The 20,099-nt window shown below is 37.5% G+C and overlaps 1 protein-coding gene across 11 annotated transcripts in view; it reads left to right on the top strand.

Moving 5' to 3' along the window:
- The first annotated feature begins 1,368 nt into the window (after window positions 1–1,368).
- LOC100747670 (atlastin) overlaps window positions 1,369–20,099 on the top strand; it is a 27,361-nt gene continuing 8,630 nt past the window's right edge. For 3 of the 11 annotated variants that reach the window (XM_012393151.2, XM_033324651.1, XM_033324643.1), the window contains exons 1-2: window positions 17,259–17,564; window positions 18,581–18,661. In XM_012393151.2, coding sequence (XP_012248574.1) covers window positions 17,423–17,564; window positions 18,581–18,661 — 223 coding nt within the window. In that variant the 5' untranslated portion in view covers window positions 17,259–17,422. The other 8 variants (XM_033324644.1, XM_033324646.1, XM_033324650.1 and 5 more) reach the window with 8 other exon arrangements.

Here is a 20,099-nt window from a genome sequence, read left to right as displayed (position 1 = left end):
ACCCGGATCGTAGCAAAAAGTATAGAAAAATATAATATACATGTAGAAGTTTATGTGTAGAGGACGGTTGGTAGGTGAGGTTTGATGGACGAGATTGCTCGTTGTTGAAACCGTCGAATATATTTAAAATGATAAATTAATATACAGATAATGCTCGCAAAGACGCTCGTACCAACCGATTCGCTGAGACAGTGTATAAGTCGTAAAATAGGACCGCTATTGACTCGTTAATTAGATCGCTGATAATTCGTTGATAACTGATCGACAACTGACTGTAACTCTTTCCTTGCGATCGCGTCCGTTTATTTACACTGGTCGAGGGAAAACCGGAAAATTCGAATTCGTCTACGTTTGACGGTTGTATGTAGTGGTGACATTGTTTTGCCCAGAGTTTATTTGTTTTTACATTACTTGTAACCTAACGGTCTTGATACTCCGAGGCAAAACAACAACAACATGATTTGTATTATCCTGTGACTCATGTGCCGTTACATACAATATAATACAAACTATAGCAACTTCGTACTTCCACGTAACGCGGATCAGAATGCTACTTTATTTAACCAACAGGTAAACCGACCGAACCATTCTTCGACGTACACTTTTCAACCAACTATCTATCGATACCAACCACTTGTTTCAAGCAAAACATCATTCGCGAACGAGAACGAAGATTGGCAAAAAGTTAGATACACGTTGCTGTTTGCCGAGTGCCTCGATGCTGCGTGCACGAGATACATATGATAATGATAAGTTGCGCAACAGAACCGGAAAGCTTGAGGAAGAAAGGGAAAGAGAAACGGCCGGTGATGAGGGTTCGTGACTGCATACGAGCTCCCATAGGTAACACTGACACGTCGGAAAAACTAGCGGGAGATTGATGAGCCTGTAAGTGAAAGGGCCGACCCGTTGAAAAACGAGACACACCGCGAGAATTCCTTTTCCGAGTTTTGCCGGCTAAAAAGACAACCGCCACCCGTTCATCCCGAAAAACACGCCGGTGTAATTAAGCGGCGGGATAATTACGAGTCGCTGATTTCCAGCGCACCGATATTTTTCACGTCCAATTCGACCAAATAAAACTTTCCGCCTTTTACAATTAATTTCATATGTATTACGAATACGTTTGCGCGCGCGCGTGTGTGTGTGTGTGTGTGTGTGTAGCAAATTGTTAGAAGGTTACGTTTTTATCTCGTGAAGTGTATTATGTAGAGGAATAAGATCGTTCGTCTTAAACGCGTTTGCATTTCAAAAAGTATTATCTCAAATTAATGCTTATATGCTAGCTACGACGAATACGGTCTTAGAATGGTTCATCTGCAACATCAACCAGTTCTTATTCAATTTTCTACGAGTAAAGGCCTTCTGAGGCTGAGCGAACACGATACATATACATTTTCCATGTTAAATGTGAAAATGAATCGATACTATAAAAGTATAGAAGAAATAAGAGGAACAGTTTGTGATGTGTATGGTGATTTATGATGATAACATACCATTAAAAAGTGGATTAGAAGATACAATAATGGAGATTTCAACCTGGAAGATAACGAACGATGTGACAGACCACCGATGAAGATAAATGTTGATGAAATAACGACCGATGAAATATGCGATTCTTTGTTAGAACAACACGAAAACGGTGAGTACTATCACGCCTAATATATTCGCCTGATTCTGCCCTATCTGATTTTTATTTATTTCGAGCATTACTATTTATTTCAATTATTATTACTAATCATTATTATTTATTTAAAGCACGAAATAAAAATTAAAATGAAGTACTCCAAAATTAAGTAACTTAATCTAAATTTAAAAACAACGATCGAAAATTAAGCACAGAATTTATATATTATTGTGTTTCGATTGATACAATTTTTCGGTGGTTTTTTTATTTATCGAAGAATTTGTTGCTTCACGACTGGCTTGTCGCACGATTTATGTAGAATATCGTACGAAAGAGTGAAGCGTCATCAAAACTAAATCAATGATAATGCTGTGTTATTGTACGATAAGAATAAGAACAAAGATTACAAAGATAATGCAGAGGAATGTGAAGTCGACCTTACGAGATATACGTTATTTGATCTTTTCGGATATTCGCCTCGGACTAACATCGTGCGCGGTGGGATTTAATTAATCGCATCGACAATTACGAAATGTCCTTCATTACCACTCCGAGACGTGACACGACTGCACGCGCTACGCGAAAATTAGATCGCCTCGAATTTCACGGTTGCTCAAGCAAACACTGCGCGAAAGTATCAGAATCTTACGCATCCGTGACAAAATATTATGCGTGACGACTGATGACTATGTTTTCACGAAACGAGTTCATAAATGAGTGGACGCAGTACGTGAGATACGATGAATGATAGTTTTTATCTTTATGTCATATTTTTCCTTTTCAAAGAGAACTATTTGAACAAATTTTAAGCATCAACTGTTTAAAAAACTACTCGACTTTTTTCTTATCTCTTTTTATAATTAAGTTACTCCAAAAGGTATTATATATTGTAATAAGTAACTTACTCTAAAGTATCGTATATTATTAAACATATTGGGTGCGATACACCTGGCACAATATTCGAGCAAGTCCATATTAAACATATTATTTACTACACACCGCATTATAACGAACATATATTGCCAAAATAAGAAACGAACAATTTAATCAATCCCTTATATTATACAAAATGTAATAAACGTCAACTTCACAGTGGTACGACAAAATTTACCAACCATCTTTAATATTCTCACGATATGGAAAGGAATTGAGTAAAAATTCGCTTCTCGAAGGCCAATAAACATAGAATGAAATTACTCACCAAGTCAAGTAGGTCCCGCTGAGAACTGCAAACAAATCCCACATTCCGAGCCAGGCAAGTTCAGTGTTCGTTTGATATTACATAATTTTCTAACCTCAAAGCGTGACAAAGTCGACAGAAAAAGACGAAGAGATGGCACGTAAATAGCGCGGAAGAAAAACGATCGGAACGTCTCACCGTGAATCGCGATCGAACTTGACGATCTCGTTCTCGTGGCTACGGGCGATGTGAACGCGATTGCACGCTGCCGGCATCAGGAGCAAAACACAAGTCCGATACGTTAAAAACAACGAATAATACGCGAAAGGCGTTCAAATAAAACTAAAGCGGGACGAAAAAGAAATCGAGACTTGTCAAAGTTTAAATGCCTTGCTAACCGGCACACGAGAACTACCGTTATTGTGTTTGTAGATATACCACGCGTGTAAACGTAGTTGCCCTCGACCACTTACATTTAAAGGGCCCCGGTATGAAAGTTTCACTCGCGTTTCAGTCGTAAACGGAATGCGGCATCACCCGCGTGAACGCGTTTTCGAACGTTCTTACACAGAAATGACACCGAATTCGCGCACAATGTCGTTAACTTGTTGTGCATGCGTATGTATATTTTAACACTTGCTAGAGATGGGGACGACGAATTCGGTGGATGTTGTCGAAAGAAACCCAAACAAAGTTGACAGGCTGAATATGCAGCTGGCACGCGGCTGATGTACTTGGCACTTGGGAAACACAGACTCGTGACACTTGACGTCACGGCGACAATGCACGGACACGTTCCACGCGCGTCAACCAGCTGAAAAGCGCATGGGCTGGCGTTCCCTTAATGACCGAAGAAATCGAACAACGCGAATCGAAAGGCACAATGTTGCGCCACTGTTTCGCGCTGGAACGGTACGGTAGTGTTTCGTTTCGCTCCCTTCCTCACTCTCTCTCTCTCTCTCTCTTTCTCTCTCTCTCACACACACACACACACACTCTCTCTCTCACTCTCCCTCTCGTCCACCGTTCTGTCATTTGTTTACTAACCCGTGCTCGACCACTGTACGCTGATTCGCGCGTAATTGTCAATGCGCACGTACGTTCTGTCAAGCTGCATCGTCACGCGAAACGGCTGCCAGATTACAAGGGCGATTCGGTCGACGAGTCCGGACGCTCGATCACTAGCAAAACGAATCTAAATTCACGTACGAAACAAACCACCGCGCACAGCATCCACATTCCACCATAGGGAATCTACGACCGTGCAACTGCCGGGATCAAATCACATCCGCCGGCGAAAGTAGTGCCGCGCTTCGCCGAAACCACGAATCAGATGGCTTCAGGACGGCTGCGCGCTCCCAAACTAGTAAACACGGAGTCTAACATTCGTATCGTACACATTCTTGTTTTTCATCTTATCGTAGGCTTTTGTCGTTTCGTGTTGTGAGTAGTTAAACAAACTTTCACGGACTTGTAATCTTTTTATATCGTTAAAATTAATAGAAGGTATGTTAAAAACTATAAACTATAGTTGTACGTATATAGTTTTTAGTATCGCAAGTCTCTTCAAATATATCTACTTGTATGTACTGTTAAAGTAGAATTCGTTTCCAAATATGCATGTTTATACTCATAAAATTTAATATCGCTCGATTCTTATAAGTGATCGATAAAATTGTCAAATCTAGTTTGAGCAATTGAACGTCCAGAAACCGGTTGTAATTAGTGAAAGTTGAAATAGGAATGTGAAGTTTCACTTATAAGAATAAATCTCTATCGATCATTTTATAACATAATTAAAAAAAAAGCAATACGCTCTCGACGAAAAGTTAACCTTAAGAGGAAGTTTATTTTTAGATATGTATCTAATCTCATTGATTATCTGTTTGAAGTTTGAAATCTACTGTTATTGTTCGGTGTAACGAGAGTAAAAGCACTCGTGGGAAGAGGTTACCGTTCTTTCCCACGAGAAGCGATTCACTTTCGTTAATATTATTCTTTGCATTTACATTCAATAAACGTCTCACTATCAAATATATCGCGTAATTGTCACGAACAAGTAAAAGTTAGCGACAAAGTTCGTTTTAACCTACGTAGTAAAGCTGTTGCACGCAGTTACGGAAGTGGCGTCATTCCTATTCCATTATGGCGGACATTCAGCAGAGTAAACAGAGTGGCAATTACAGCAGATCGTATGTGGGTAAGTACTGCTATTATTTTTCAATATTTTATGATAATATAAGAAGGAAAATTCAAGTGATAACAACGACGATATAAAATGTGTTTAATAATCATTGAAATGTACTCTGAAAGCTCATGCGCCAGATGTAACCGCTCTCCGTTATGCCTTGTGCTCTTTTTTTGACGTTTTGTCAACTGTTTAACTACATTTCTAGCTTAATAGGACGAATATTAACGTTTTTTGTTAGTTTAATTTAATTCTGATTAAGTGGGGAATCGTTATATGTTAAAATAATGAACAATTTGTAAGAAGTGCTGCCACAAGCAATGTAAATCGTTGTTGAAAATCCTGTGTTTCTAACTTCGTGAATTACAACGTGTACGCATTGCTAACGAATATATTGCTTCGTAACTGTTGCGTCCAGACTAAATATACGCTGCAAGAGTGAAAACTTTAATGAATGTGTTAAGTAACGTTGATGGTTGTAGAGGTTAAAGTACAATCGTAAATATTTTTTATTAGTAATATATGACGATTTGATCTTTTATATCAATTACATGATAGAGTATAAACAATGTAATAGCCTGTTATGCATACATAATCATGTGTAGTAACGTGATATTCTGTCAAAGGAGGATGACGTAGCCTCAAAGCATGGCACGTATGTGCTGCCGCCTTCTGGAAAAGTTTCCAACTATGTTTCTTAAAACGAGGGAATTTCAAACTGTGCCTGTTACTGACTGCTCGTCCTTGCTTGTTATTACTCAGCAGAATTACCAGCTATTTCACTTGTTACTGCTTTGTACGATATTATTTATGCTGCGTCAACAAGCAGATATTCTCTTCAGAGTAATCTAAGCATAGTAATACTAATGATTAGGAAACCATACACAGGACAAATTTATTTTAATTTATAATAATCTTATTCTTACATTTAAATTACACGATATATTTTTTACAATTTTCAATTATTTTTCTTGTTTATTATATAATTTTACAAATTTTGTCCTAGAATTACGAATATATGTCCCATTTTATTGAACTCTTGTTAGGAAAATATTATTTACTGCAATTTTATGATGAAATGTTTCAGATATCAGACTTTCAATTATGACAAATAGTTTCGAGAACTATTTATGAATTTAAAAACTAAATAATCGCAGTAATATGATTTTTTATATTTTAAATTTTCTTCTCAATTTAATATTTTAATATTTTATTGCAAATTTTAATATAACGAAATGATATAACTTTTGAAATTACCGTGCTTTTCAAATCCCGAACTCAATTTTTGGAATACTTCTTTTAACTTTAATTCACATGACCTGATAAGCGTTCTTGCTTTATCGTTACTCATTTTTATTGCTTAATATACGCACATGTCGTTGACCGTCCACAAATTCTTCTTTATACATATAACCAGGAAGTATATTGTGGCATATATTCCTTTGAATGCAAAATATATACAATAAACTAATGTCGAAGGCAATGACCTCGAATTAATGACCGGTATATAGGGAGTGTTCGTAAAACACGAATTCAAATATTAAAAAATTCGTCCTAATATTTATTTATTTTCTTGTATATCTTCTTTTATCTACGATCACATCATTAAACATTTAATACAAATGATATTTGTTAAATATTTACAAACAACATCCGATATCATGCCGATTAGATATTTGCAAACACTTTCGTGACACGCTTTACGAATTATTTTATTATCTTCGTTGACCAATATGAAAAAATGTCGAATAGAATTTTTTTTTAACATTTCTTTGCATCTTTTCCACGTGTTCTATTTGTACATGAAATCATGCTTACGTTTCATCGTGTATAAATACACAATAACGTTAAACTGTCTATTGTACCCGCTATAAAGTTTGGGGAAAACGTTATCCCTCTGAACGAGCAGGGACCAAAGAATGGCCAAGAACGGCGATACGTTATACGAGGGAGGGCTATAACATTATTTCGCGTTAAATGAAATCCGTGACAATGAAACAGGTGGAAACAAGCAGGCCGGAGTTCGAAAGCAATTGCGTTATGCAGAGCCCCGATATTCAGGATTGGAAATGAGAGCTGTGTATTGGCATACCTATTCAGTCCGACACAGCGCGTGTTTTATTGAATTCTATCGATAGGTTTACGTGTCCAATGAAAACGGGTCTTTTCGTTTCCCTCCCATCGATAATTCAATCGATAGTTCTCTTTGCGAGGCGGCAAATACGTAATAATAATCGATGACGTGTGATTTTCCAAACTGGGTCGTGTAAATGATAAATCAACAACGAATTCTTTTTAATAGAAAGTAAACACGTAAGATAAATTATAACGAAGTATGGAATATGTAGAAAAGAAAACAGAACCACTCGTTTGATAAAAGAAGCTCATAAATAATATCAATCAATAAAAGAAGTTCATTTAGGTAAATCATTTGTTATCATTTATGATATCGTCCCGATAGCTGAATTGGTAATGAACAATAGGTGTTATTAAGCGATACGTTTTTCTCTAATCTAAATTTTCTTCATCGTTACAATTTTTATTACGAAAGTCGATCAAATTGAAAAACGTATTTCGAGTTATCACTGTGGGTTCTTTGTAACTATAAACCGAAAGTGATAAAAATATTTGATCCCATTTTATGAGTATCGCTCTCGTCGTTAGGAAATTTGATTAATAATATATTATATTATTATGTTCGAAAATAGCTTTTTTACGCGTCACTTTCCAGTTAACAACGTAGCATCATTATTAGATAGTTTATGCAAATTTATATCTTTATGTACACAGTTGAAGAAATACATACTAAATGTGGATTTCTTTCATTCTTTGCATACTTTTTTTAAATACGTAAACATCCAGCATCCAAACATCTATAGCACAATCTGGTAATTACGAAATTGCTTGAGCGAACTTTCTATATCAATTGATACGTGGAGAACGTACATAAAGAAAGTGCATTAGTATCAAACGAAATCATTTTCCATAGCCGAATAGCGCTTAGTTCCGATCGATAATTAGCGAAAGACGAGATCTGGTAACGAATGGGAACTATGTCAATTGCCAGCGAGGACCTCGCGAATCCGTTTGTCGCAATCCAATAAGACTAATACCAAGAGTTTCTCCTCTAGAGTGTACCAATACACGGCAAAGTACACGCACGCGTGCTCCACATCGCGATGGATCCATCCAATTCACTTCATTGGCCGCTCACGTATTTCCGTAGCTCGTTGATTAAACTCGCATTATTCGCTCAAGCGAGTTCGGAGACGATATCCACACTGTGCAAACCGGAGCGCGATTCCTCTGAAAAACACACAATTCCTCGTCTCCGTTTTTCTTTGTCCCTTCGTTCGACTACCGCGTCAAGGTAAACGATTGAACGTCTGTCCCGGTGGAATTGCGACTAGTCCATAAAAGATTTTTATGCGACCGGGATAACGTCGTCCAACGTTTCAAATAGCGAAACGCACATTCCCGTCGTAAAATAAAAGTGCGACCCTCGATTCTGCTCGATACGTAAGACGAGTAAACGCGTGGTCTCTCCAGACTCTGCAACGTCTCGGGCGATCTTTGCCTCTGCCTCTCGCTTTTAACCGCGAGATCACAGCGGCATTTTTCAACCGGCCATATTTTTCTTATACGCGCCGCGGTAAAGACGAGATTGAGTTAGTTAGAGAACGCAGTAAAACGCGTGTAAGGGCAGTTGCACGTGATCACTGATGTATTCTTCTACATTGCTACCAACGCACCACGAAAAATTCGTTCTCTTTCTTCTCGACTGCATCTACGAACGAACCATGTCTATTATCGAATAGGAAAATGGGACAGACCATGATATTTCGTTTTTTTTTCTTTTTTCTCATATCTTGTTCCCAACTCGTTCTTCTTCCTAGTGATCTCCCTTTCTATGTGATCGTTCACGACGATAATAAAGTTGACATTCCGATTATTCCGTAACTTTCTAGCTTCTATGAACGTAGTCACGTACAAACGACGAAGAGAAACAGGACCAGTGAATTCATCGCCTTATCGCTGATCAATTACGCAGCTTTCGCTTCGCTTTCTTATAATATCGAGGCCCTCCGTATCGCGTTCCTCGTACAAAAGCGAACAATCGAACGTTTATTGCTAATTACGCGCCACAGCTACGCTATAGAACGCTGTTACGCAAATGTCGTTCACATTTTGCTGACATTTGCGGAAGTAATCTACAAGCACGTAGGAAAGGTTCTTAATTCAACACTGTTAACCAGTTTCTTGGCCACATTGTTAACCTCAATTTCCCCAATGGCAACTCGAAGAAGCGCTGCCACCAGGGAATCTCTGTCCGATAGATGCGCTAGCCTGTTTCTTGGAAAACGCATAACCAAACAGCGCAGCATAAACTCGAAGCGAATCGTAGTTACTTGGTAGCGTACGCCGCTGGAAATATAAATAACCCATGTAGGAGATATAGCCGAGCCTGGGGAGATTAACGATAGTTCAGGTGGTTGAAGGAGGCATAATAATCCTGAGTCACTAGCCGGAATACGATCGAGCTCTCGTTTCTTCGTTCGTCTTGTCCCGTTACTCTTCCTTCTTCTTGATCCATCACGACATACACTTCGGCTTTTTCCATCCGTAAACCTCGTTTGTCGTAAAACATTTGCGTTCGTGCGGGACTAGGGATCACGCAACGAGGCGTAGAATATATAGAGCTCGGATTCCCAACCTGTGCAGCGCTGCCCCCAAGGGGGTTGCAGAATGTCTTGCCAGAAGTTATTTTTATCTACAATTATCTTTATAGAGAATATTTTCTGTAGAAATCTCCATCACGAAGACTTTCAGCATTTATTTCTTTCAATACGGGTTTCTTATAATATTATTAAATATTATTAGAATAACTATCGTAACATCGATTCTTTATAAATGAAAAGTAGTCGAATTTTCTTGTTATGTCCGAGCCTGATTTTATTTTGCTACTCCAGGTTTTTGGACAATCGCCATAAATTTTGAGAAATTCGTTAATTATTATTGTTATTATTACGTTCTTTTACTACGTTCTTTTAATCCAACAGGTTTGTTTTCTTTCTCAGTTACGTCGCATTAACATTGTTACGTTTAATTACGAAGCACCACGAAAATCATAATATCAACAAAAATGTATTTTATCGCGTTTTTCTCCTACCATCTACATATACGCTTACACTCTGTTGAAACCGTTGTATTAAATATTAGATTAGAATCACGTTGCAAGAGAACTACATTGAATGTATTTGCTTTAATTTGCTTAATGCATTTCCTTTGTCCTATTGAAAATATCTTGCTATGTACATAATATACTAAAGGTTTGCGGATTATTTACTATACTAGAATAACGTCACGATTCGTAAAAGGTTGAGAAACACTGATACGGAGAGGGATGGTTTCTTAAATAAATATCTTGCCATGAAAGCACATCGTAACTTGGTGCACCACGGATTCGATCGTTAACTCCGCAGTTTTATAGCTGCCGCTAACCGTGCGCCGATCTAAAAGTTCTGCCGAAGCAGCCGACGACGCTGACGCGTCGCTTTGATTGCGATTCTTCTTGTTCGGTCGAGGCTCGTAAATCGGTAACGTTCGCGGAAACGCGAACGAACGCCGAAACAACCTAAACGGGGATATCGTGAATAATGAAGTATCACGAACAAGCACACGTGTTTTTAGAAAGGAGAACGCGTCAGTTTTTTTGACGTTGCCGTCTGGTTAAGTGGTACGTTTGTTTCTATGTTGCACGCAGCTATACCTTCTGTTCTCGTCGCTCAGGTAGGTGACCTCACCTAGCGTCTTCGGACGCTGCATTTTTGATAAAATGTTCTCTGCGATAACGATAATTCCTTTTCGATCTTTTGAAATATTATACGTTTACGAAAGATTAAAGTTTGAAAATATCAATCTGTGTGCATAGAATTTGTATATATGTATAATACGAAGTGTCTGTGTATTCCTTCTTTATAGCGATAAAATAATTTGTCAGAGGATTGTTTTTTAGTTTTTTACTACTTTAATTTGCTACTCTTTCGAGTGAATTTATTCTTGAATTGTAATTTTCGCACGTCAACGTATATTTAAAAACTCTAGAAAAATAAGTAGCGAAAAAATGTACTGCCGATTGTTGTTTAGTTGTATTTAACTTTCTAGCGACTGTTATTTAGTTGTATTTGACTAGCATTTTGCGTTGGGTTAACTTGTCTTTAGAATATTTCCGCTTTATTTGCATTCCATATTTCATATGATAAAGAACATCGACAAATATGTCGTATAATATATGTTGTACAATATAAATCGCCTGAAATTTTCAGTTAAAAAGTATAAACTAGAATTAAAGAGTCTAATCGAAATGTGATTTATTAATTATAACTATCTACGCTTCAACGATTACAGCCGAGGATTAAACTTGACTCTGAAGGTTAAATTTCACTATTTTTGCCATTAAATTTCACTTTCGTGCACCTTGGAAATCACCTTCTGCGATGAACCTCGGCTAAATAACTCTCGGATTCTGTTCATTTCTTTTTTTCTACTTCTGTCATAACAGCTAACGTCATATCGTGATCGCGTATAAAAATTGACGATGCAAAACAGAATAATTCAAAGGTCAAACAGTTTAAAAGTCGAACAATATGATTCTCATGCTTAAACGATTGCAACTCATCGCAGCGTACTCAGGAATATGCATAATATGTAGATATATGATACAAAAAATATTGTTTTATGTCAATTACCTTTTTCCCCGAAATTTTTTTAAGTAAACATTATAAAAGACCGAGATCATACGAGGAAATTAATACGTGTTTACTCGAGAGCGAGAGACGTTTGAACATCCACTCTATTCATTTTACACAAATATTTGCTTGCTGCTCAATAATCGTAGTACTTCAATTTTTGTTTACTGTGTCATCATCGATTGCATCGCCGTACGTTAGTTTTACTATTGCAGGTTACGAAACAAATGATACGAAGATAAGAACGATTTCTATTTGTAAACATATTAATTGTATCGTGTAGCTAAAGAATTATCAAATCCGATTTTTTTATTTTATATTTTTTATTTTGTTCTGTTTGGATTTTTTAAATTATCGTTATCACTCGTTTTACGCTTTTTCGTATATTTCTATCATTCTCTCGTAATTACGAATGTTGCAGTTATTTACTCTCTGTTATTTTTACGCAATCTTGTCGAAAGGAAGACTTGCAATCTACTTTATAATTTTCCTTTCCCTCCTCTTTTTCCTTTTTTTTTTTGTTTATTCTTTTATTTTTTTTCTTTTATATTTCTGTTTGTATTTCACTTTTACAAGCCATTATTCATCCACTTTCCCGTCTATGACTATGCATGACCGATATATTCCACTTCGCTTTGGTATGCATTAACCTGTTACTCTATGATGTGCAACGCGAGCAAATCGATCACTTGTCCGATCGATCGCCGCGCACCAGAGAGCAAAACGATAATACTCGACGGTTGATTTCTTCTCTCCTCCCTCTTTCTCCTTCCTCCTTCCTTTTCCTACGTTCTTTTCTACGCTGCGTAAAATTGAAGTAAAGCTACCTGAAGGGAATTAGAAGTAGACACCGAGCGTAAAATTTCTACGCAGAATGTTAACATCCAATGATCTGGCCACTGACATCCATTCGTCGTAGAGTGACGACAACTATCAGACGGTTGGAGAATTGTAATTTACTCGCCGACGTAATATCTGTCACAAACAGTATCTTTTTTGATCCTGTATTTTTCTAGTTTATGGCCTGTGTTTACGATGAAACAACCATAAGCAAACATTGATGGCAGAATCGTAACTGTTGTAGCGTACGGATGATCATCGTCAGCTGGATTCTCTAAATGTTTATCGTCATCTCGTATAAAGCGGAAAAACGAGGGAAAAAATAGAAATTTATCGTTATCCATTCTTTATTTTAGAGAAGATAATAGTAAAGTATCCTGTTCTTCCGAATCCCATTGGTTTTTTGTTAGGCTCTATCTTTACGAACAAGAGAAAAACATGTTGTATTTGCAAATATACTTTTTTTCATCGTCGGAATTATCCACGTTTCATTACCAATGAAAACTGATTTTAAGGCAGACATTAAAAAAGAATGGCTCAAGGATCGAAAGAGACGCGAAAGAGACGAAATAGAAAACGATTCTAACTAGCTCGGGTATATAACGAAAAATACGAAAACTAACGGAACTATTGTAACGTCGATTCACATCAGAGACCAGGCCACACACCGCCGACAGGATGGCACCCAGATATCTGCAGATTCTTGGTGCGCACCCTCAATAGTACCCACCAGGGGTCTTGGCATTTTCATAGTTAAGGTCCTTCGGAGTATTTCCTGTCTTAGATCTCCCTTTATACTTTTATTGTCTACCGCGTGTTAGCTTAGAAAGTTGGTTTTCTTCACATCTGGTATGTTCCGTTAGCAACTTTCTCGCAAGGGCGGCTAAACCCTTCCTGGTCCACCAACCGTCTTATTATCCAATCGGAGACAGTGTCTACTGCCCTCACTTCCTTAACCAAAATTGTCATCGACAAATCCGATAGTCCCGTGTCCTTAAACACACCCACCCGTAGCCTTCCTCAGACATAGTATCGCCAGAAAAACTCACTTATTCTGTATCCTTAGAATAGTCAACATATCTATACCGGTCTCTACCCTTATAACAGTCGCGTACTTAACGTATCGTTGTAACTAAGTCTTACATAACGTGCATGGAGTGAATTGTGATTTATGTTAATTCAGTGTGTGTTACATTGTGATTGCTGAATTAATAATAAAGTTTAATTAAAACAAGGTTAATAGTTGTGTTACGACTCAGCTATTTTATTTCACCAACCAATCCCAAAAAATTACGTGACACTATCGTCGTTGATAACTTAGCGGTAAGTTAGAAAGAACAGATCGAGCAAGTATAGGTCAATGCCATTTATCGAAGCCGTTTATACGGTCAGTGTTTACCATTACACTTGCACCAAATGTTTACCCGAATTTCCACCGAATCTCCCTTAACCTGATTTCGCTTAGCTTGGCCAAACTTTCATTCGCCGTCAGTTCCAAAGCTAAATAATACTTGGAATCTTCTTCGACAACGAACCCGAAGATCCACCGATCAAAAAGAGTTACACGGTACGATATGTTCAAAAAATATCCATGCCATATCCAATAAGATCCATGCCGAGTTAAACAGACCCGAACAGAGAGACCATTAAGGTTGCGTTTATCCTCCGAAAAAAAAAAAGGAAAAAGGTACACACATATACAGGTTGTTCGCGTATTAGTCGCCAGGGTTTTTCTTCTAATTAATAGATTTGTAAGAAAAATCCAAAATAGGAAAAGACAAAGTTTTATTGTTTTTAGACTGCGAGTGTCCTATCAAATTAATCAAAACAGCAGAACCTAGACATTCGTCTTCTTCCTAATAAATATTATAACGTGGCCCGTAAACCAAACCTAATTCTTATCTTCTGTTTATAGTTTATATAGATTTGGGTTAAGTGCCGTTTTATTCGGCTGTCGTGAAGCGGCTGCCAACTATACCTACGCATACGCTACGGCGGAAGTACAATTTTAAGCAGAATTCAGGGTACTGGTACCGACAGTTTTTTTACGAATATCTCGGAAACTAAGGTCGATCGACGATTATACGTAGAAGAAAAAATTGTTCAAAATATTGGTTTCTACAACATATTCAAAGATCATCGAAATCGGTATGGTGGACGATCGATAATTACCAAAAATAGTAATGTTTGGTAATAAAACCAAAAGTTTGGTAATGTGATAGGTTGACAAGATATTGCATTTTAAAATTACTCTCGTGTGAAAGAGAAAACACGTGACTATCGTATCTTGCATCTGTGGTCTTTACGTAGTGCATATATGTATATATTTTTCTTTTTATCGTGTAATTTGTATTTTACAATTTATCCAGCTGAACATTCGGTAAATTTTTCTGGCTTAATATGCATATATATTCGGAAGAAATATTAAGTGTTTAAATGTTTTGAAAGTATACTTTTGTGTGTCATTGTGTCTGTCTTGTTTGCGTTATTTAACAAATCATTATAAACACCGTGGTACGCGATAAGTATGGATTAGATTATTCCACAACGAAGTGATCTCCGGATACGGCGTAACGCGATGACTGATTGGGGATTGGGGATCGAACGATCAAAATATTGGCTTCCAGTGATTCTGAAAGTGTAATGCATATACGAAGATTGTTATTGAGATCGATAGTCACTAAAATGTCTTAGAATTCCTAGAATTATCAAAAAGCGTAGAAAATATTCATTCGTAATATTCGACGATACACTGATCTATTGCAATATTAACAGACAATCGAATAATCGTTCTAAAGAATCTCAAAAAGTAAATAATTATATCCAGAGCAACGAAGGCGATTATCACTTACTGTATAAACGGTACTGTTTACGGTATCCTTAAAGCGTAAACTCTCCTCAGTGGTTAATAGTCTCTTAAAAGATCTAGAAAATTCACGTCTTCAAACTTTTTAAGTTAATAATAACGTACAATTTTTACCGAATAATTTATTCGAGCGTAGTAAACAGTACATTGGTAAAACACGCCAAGTGTGATATTACGTTCGGATCTGGGCAGATACTAAACACCTACGTTCACACTATAAAAGTCAGAATACATTAACAGCTAACTGGAATGTACGAAAGTACATTCTAAAACATACGTAGTAGCCGATGAGAGGATTTGGGAATTTAATATAAAACTTTCTTCGCGTCTCTATGTGTTTAAATATACAGGGTGATTGGTAACTGGTGGTACAAGCGGAAAGGCGGCGATTCTACGCGAAAAAAGAAGTCGAAAACATGGAATAAAAATTTTTCGTTCGAGGCTTTGTTTTCGAGAAAATCAATTTTGAATTTTCGTTCGGTACGCGTGCGGTTTATATATATATATATATATATATATATATATATATATATATATATATATATATATATATATATATATATATATATATATATATATATATATATATATATATATATATATATATATATATATATATATATATATATATATATATATATATATATATATATATATATATATATATATATATATATATATATATATATATATATATATATATATATATATATATATATATATATATCGTGTTCCGTATATATATATATATATATATATATATATATATATATATATCGGGTGAACTATAAACAACGTTGCGAGAAAGCCGAAGTGCTGATAGGCCGAGAGGGTCGAGAAACTTCAATGGGCCAAGCGGCCCATCGATGTATCGTCGGTCCTTCGGTCGAATAGTTACGCGGAAAAAGGTGTGCGCGATGACGATCGTGGAACACGTACGTGGTGGGGGTATGAGAAAAGACAAAGGAATCCTTAAGGGAGAAAGAGGAATTAATCGACAGTCGTTAACCGAGAGTCAAATTGTGAGAAGTCGTTGGTTGAGAGTCAAGTTGCGAGGAGTCGAGAGTTTAGTCGAGAGAGTTGCCGAGTTGTTACGAGTTGTGAATTATTCATTTAGTTGTCTTAGTTACAGCACATTACTGTATTTAGTTTATCGTTTCCTGGTTAATCCATTGTAAATAGATCCATCTGTGAATAAAAAAGTTATCATATAGGATAGAAATCATTGGAAATTTGAATTTATAATATTTCTGAATAAATAAATCCTATAATAATGTTATGCTTATTCCGTAAAACATTTGGGAATTACATTAATGCCGATTGGACACGACTCGATTGTAAGATATCGTATCTATTATGCAAATTTTCGTAAAAAATTTCTATAAACATTCTGACATTCTATACAAATTACACTTTAACGTAATCTGTGCGACGAAAGCTTCGACGATGACGTTCGCCAAATCGTGGCCGTAAATCTGTGAAACGAGATCAGTAAAATTACGTCTATTATTAAAAGTCGTGCGTTCGAGTCGGTTTATTCCTGGACGCCGGCATCCGAGCGAATCTCCACGAGCCGATTCTCGTTAATTACTATCCGCGGTGCGTAATATTGGGTCATACGCGGGGCTACTGTCGCGATACAAGGTGACACGCCACAGCACGTCACCCAGGTTTCACCGGTATTCACCGATTGTGGGATACTGCCAACTCTGGTGGACTCCTCCGCTTCTGGTCTGACCACTGTCCATCGGCTGGCCACCACCACACACAGCAGGATATTTCTAGTCGGCTGGCATGTTCGAGTTAGTGTTGGATCGTGTGCGCATCGAGCACCTGTGCGTGTCGGTACAGCCTCGTTTTCTCGCTCGTTCCGCGGACTCGCGATTCCCTTTTTCAGTCGACGAGTGAGGAACGCCGAAAGAAGAGGCTGCTGTAGCCGTTGCATCGAATGTGAAAAACGAGCCACGGCAACATGAGCGACAAGAAGAAGATACCGTCCAGCTGGAAAAGGCAAGAAGAACAAAGCAACAGGCCCAAGGACCCGGTCAGGCCACCGAGGACAAGGGCGCAACAGGCTCGTCACAATGCAGCTATCGATCGACACGACAATCGCGGTGCGCCGTGGACCAGCGTGAAACCAGCTTAAATAGCGGACCGAGACGGGTTTAGGTTTAATCGTATTCGAAAGTTTGATTGCCGCCGGGGATTGGTATTTTGTCAGAAATTTCGGAAGACGATGTTCCAACGAGTACGACGCGGAATCATCGATCGAGCCGAGAATGGAATTTAATCGCGAAACGAAACGAGCTTAAATCGTAGGCAACGAAGTTCGAAGGCAGATATCGAGGCTGAAAATTTGCTCGTTGGAAAGGGAATTGGCTTGTTGTCAAATGCTGCGGCAAGACGCAACAAGAACTCGCGATAACGGAAACGTTTGATCGGGATAACGATGGGTCAGAAAATATACGAAACGTAATGACTGGTCGTACGTGAAGTTCAGGGATTTGATTGGAACATAAATTGTCGATAATTTGCTAATATTTTTGATCGTGACGCGTTCCAAAGTACAGTCTCGCCGTGAAATTAACGTAAATCATTCGATCTATCGTTCGACTACGTGAAACTTGAATTCGACGGGATTAAAATTTTGAATGCGTCGCGTATTCGTAAATAACGAAATTGCGTAAAAGGAGGTACAATGTAGCACGCAAAACTAGCTTTTCAGAACGACTAGAATTTAGCTTTAATCGAACGTGAGAGTTTGGACATGATATTGGCGCGTTTCCAAAACCTCGACAACGCAACAGATTCGCGGCAATGAAATCGTTTATCGGAACGCAGACCTTCAGAGTTCATTGTAATGCCAAACGAATACACAAGCAGCAACTTAGAAAATGTCCGAGTGTTGACGTTCATTACGCGTAACATGCAATAGTTGCTCTTTAGTTTTACTTTCCAATGCTTCGATGATCGACGATCGTTGGAATTTTTACTAAAATCTTTCTTTGCTTCACTATTTTGTTGGTTCCGTTCTAACGTCCGTTGTTCGTTTATAGAAATTATTTGCGAAGAAAATATTTGCATAAACGAAGTAAATAGACTAAATATGCGTTTCAAAATTTGCTTTCAGTCAAGAAAGTCCCGATGACGACCCTCGATGAAAACGTGAACCGTGTTCCACGGGTGTACACAAACGAACGGGAGGAAGAAGGTGAGTTTCTTTCATTGACTTATTCTTTAGTACGTCTTACAAACATACCCAATGGACCTTTGAACCACAGCGTATTCTTAATAGATCGTCATACAAAACCTTCGTAAGCTTCTAAGAATTTTAAATCCAAGTATAGTAATATATTGCGGCACAATATTTGTTATTATATAATATTGAAAAAACAGTAACATTTGTACTGTGAATTCCTGCCAGTCCGATATTATTTATTTAGAACTGTGATTATTATTTAAATTTTTATTAAATACCACGGTCAACCGATAACTTATGCCGCACGAAACGCTACACATATATATTTTTTGCATACTTTACGATGCACGCAATCTCGTGCAAAAACTATTATCACAGGTTTGCAACGTGGAGAAAAATATAGACGCGTATACAGCGTGTATAATAGTAGCGTTCAGCCAGCGTTCACACGTTGAATACGTAAGCATAGCAACAATCTGCAGTTTTTTTTTCTTTTAATTAATAACGTCTATAGATTTGCTTTCTTACACTTACGCAGCTCGAATAGTTTTTCTACTCATTGACGTTCGCACGGACTTCTAGGAAAATCAAACTTATTAATACGGACTATCTCTTTAATTGTTACTTTCTAATTATTTTCACTCGTATAAGCAAAAACGAAGATCGATCAAATTTTCACCATGCTGCAAACATATATTTATATAGACTGTAATTTTGTTTTTTTTTATTATTGTTACATGGAACTTCGAAAATGTGCAGTCGAAAAAATTGCTACTAAATGTTAAACCAAAGATCATTCGTTTTTATCTCATAAGAGATTTCAGTTATAGTTAGCCCATCACTATCTGTTCTCAGAATCTTTTTCAGTATCTTAGTTCAACATCTCGCAAAATATTAAAAGTACATTAAGAAGATTCAAACGTTCGCCTTCTTTCTCGATAATATTACTCTTTACCGTGCTCGATAATAATTACTTTTGGTTTTCACTTCCGCGTCGTTTAAATCTACCTCGATACACGCAATTGCCCACATACTCTGGATACTCTTGAAATATTTGATAAGAACGTGGCGTACGCGTTGCTTAAAAGTAACGACGATTAATGCGAAAAGCAGTTGTAGCTGCCTTTAAAGCGCGGCAGAATCTTTCTAGGAAACGGTGTGTACAAACACGGCGAGCTACATTTTCACTAGGCCAATTGCATCAGTCAACATCTCGTTTTCAGAATTTCCTTCTTCTTTTCGAGTGTAGCAGAGGCTGGCGACGCGCGTCTGTTAATTAAATTCTCGTATTCCGTTTTTCTCGCTACGTCGCGTCGCCCCGAGTCTTCCGTTCCAGATGAGAAATTCGACGCCCTGTATTCGCGAGTTTAATGCGGTAATGATTCGTGTAAATACAAGATTGCAAGGCACCGATGCGGCTGTGGATGGCAGTCGGCGTCGCGTATTTCAC

The sequence above is a fragment of the Bombus impatiens genome, unplaced genomic scaffold (genome assembly GCF_000188095.3).
Source record: "Bombus impatiens unplaced genomic scaffold, BIMP_2.2 scf_0054, whole genome shotgun sequence".
Taxonomy (NCBI): domain Eukaryota; kingdom Metazoa; phylum Arthropoda; class Insecta; order Hymenoptera; family Apidae; genus Bombus; species Bombus impatiens.
Note: the sequence above shows the minus strand (reverse complement) of the source record. Positions and strands in the feature narration are given on the sequence as shown.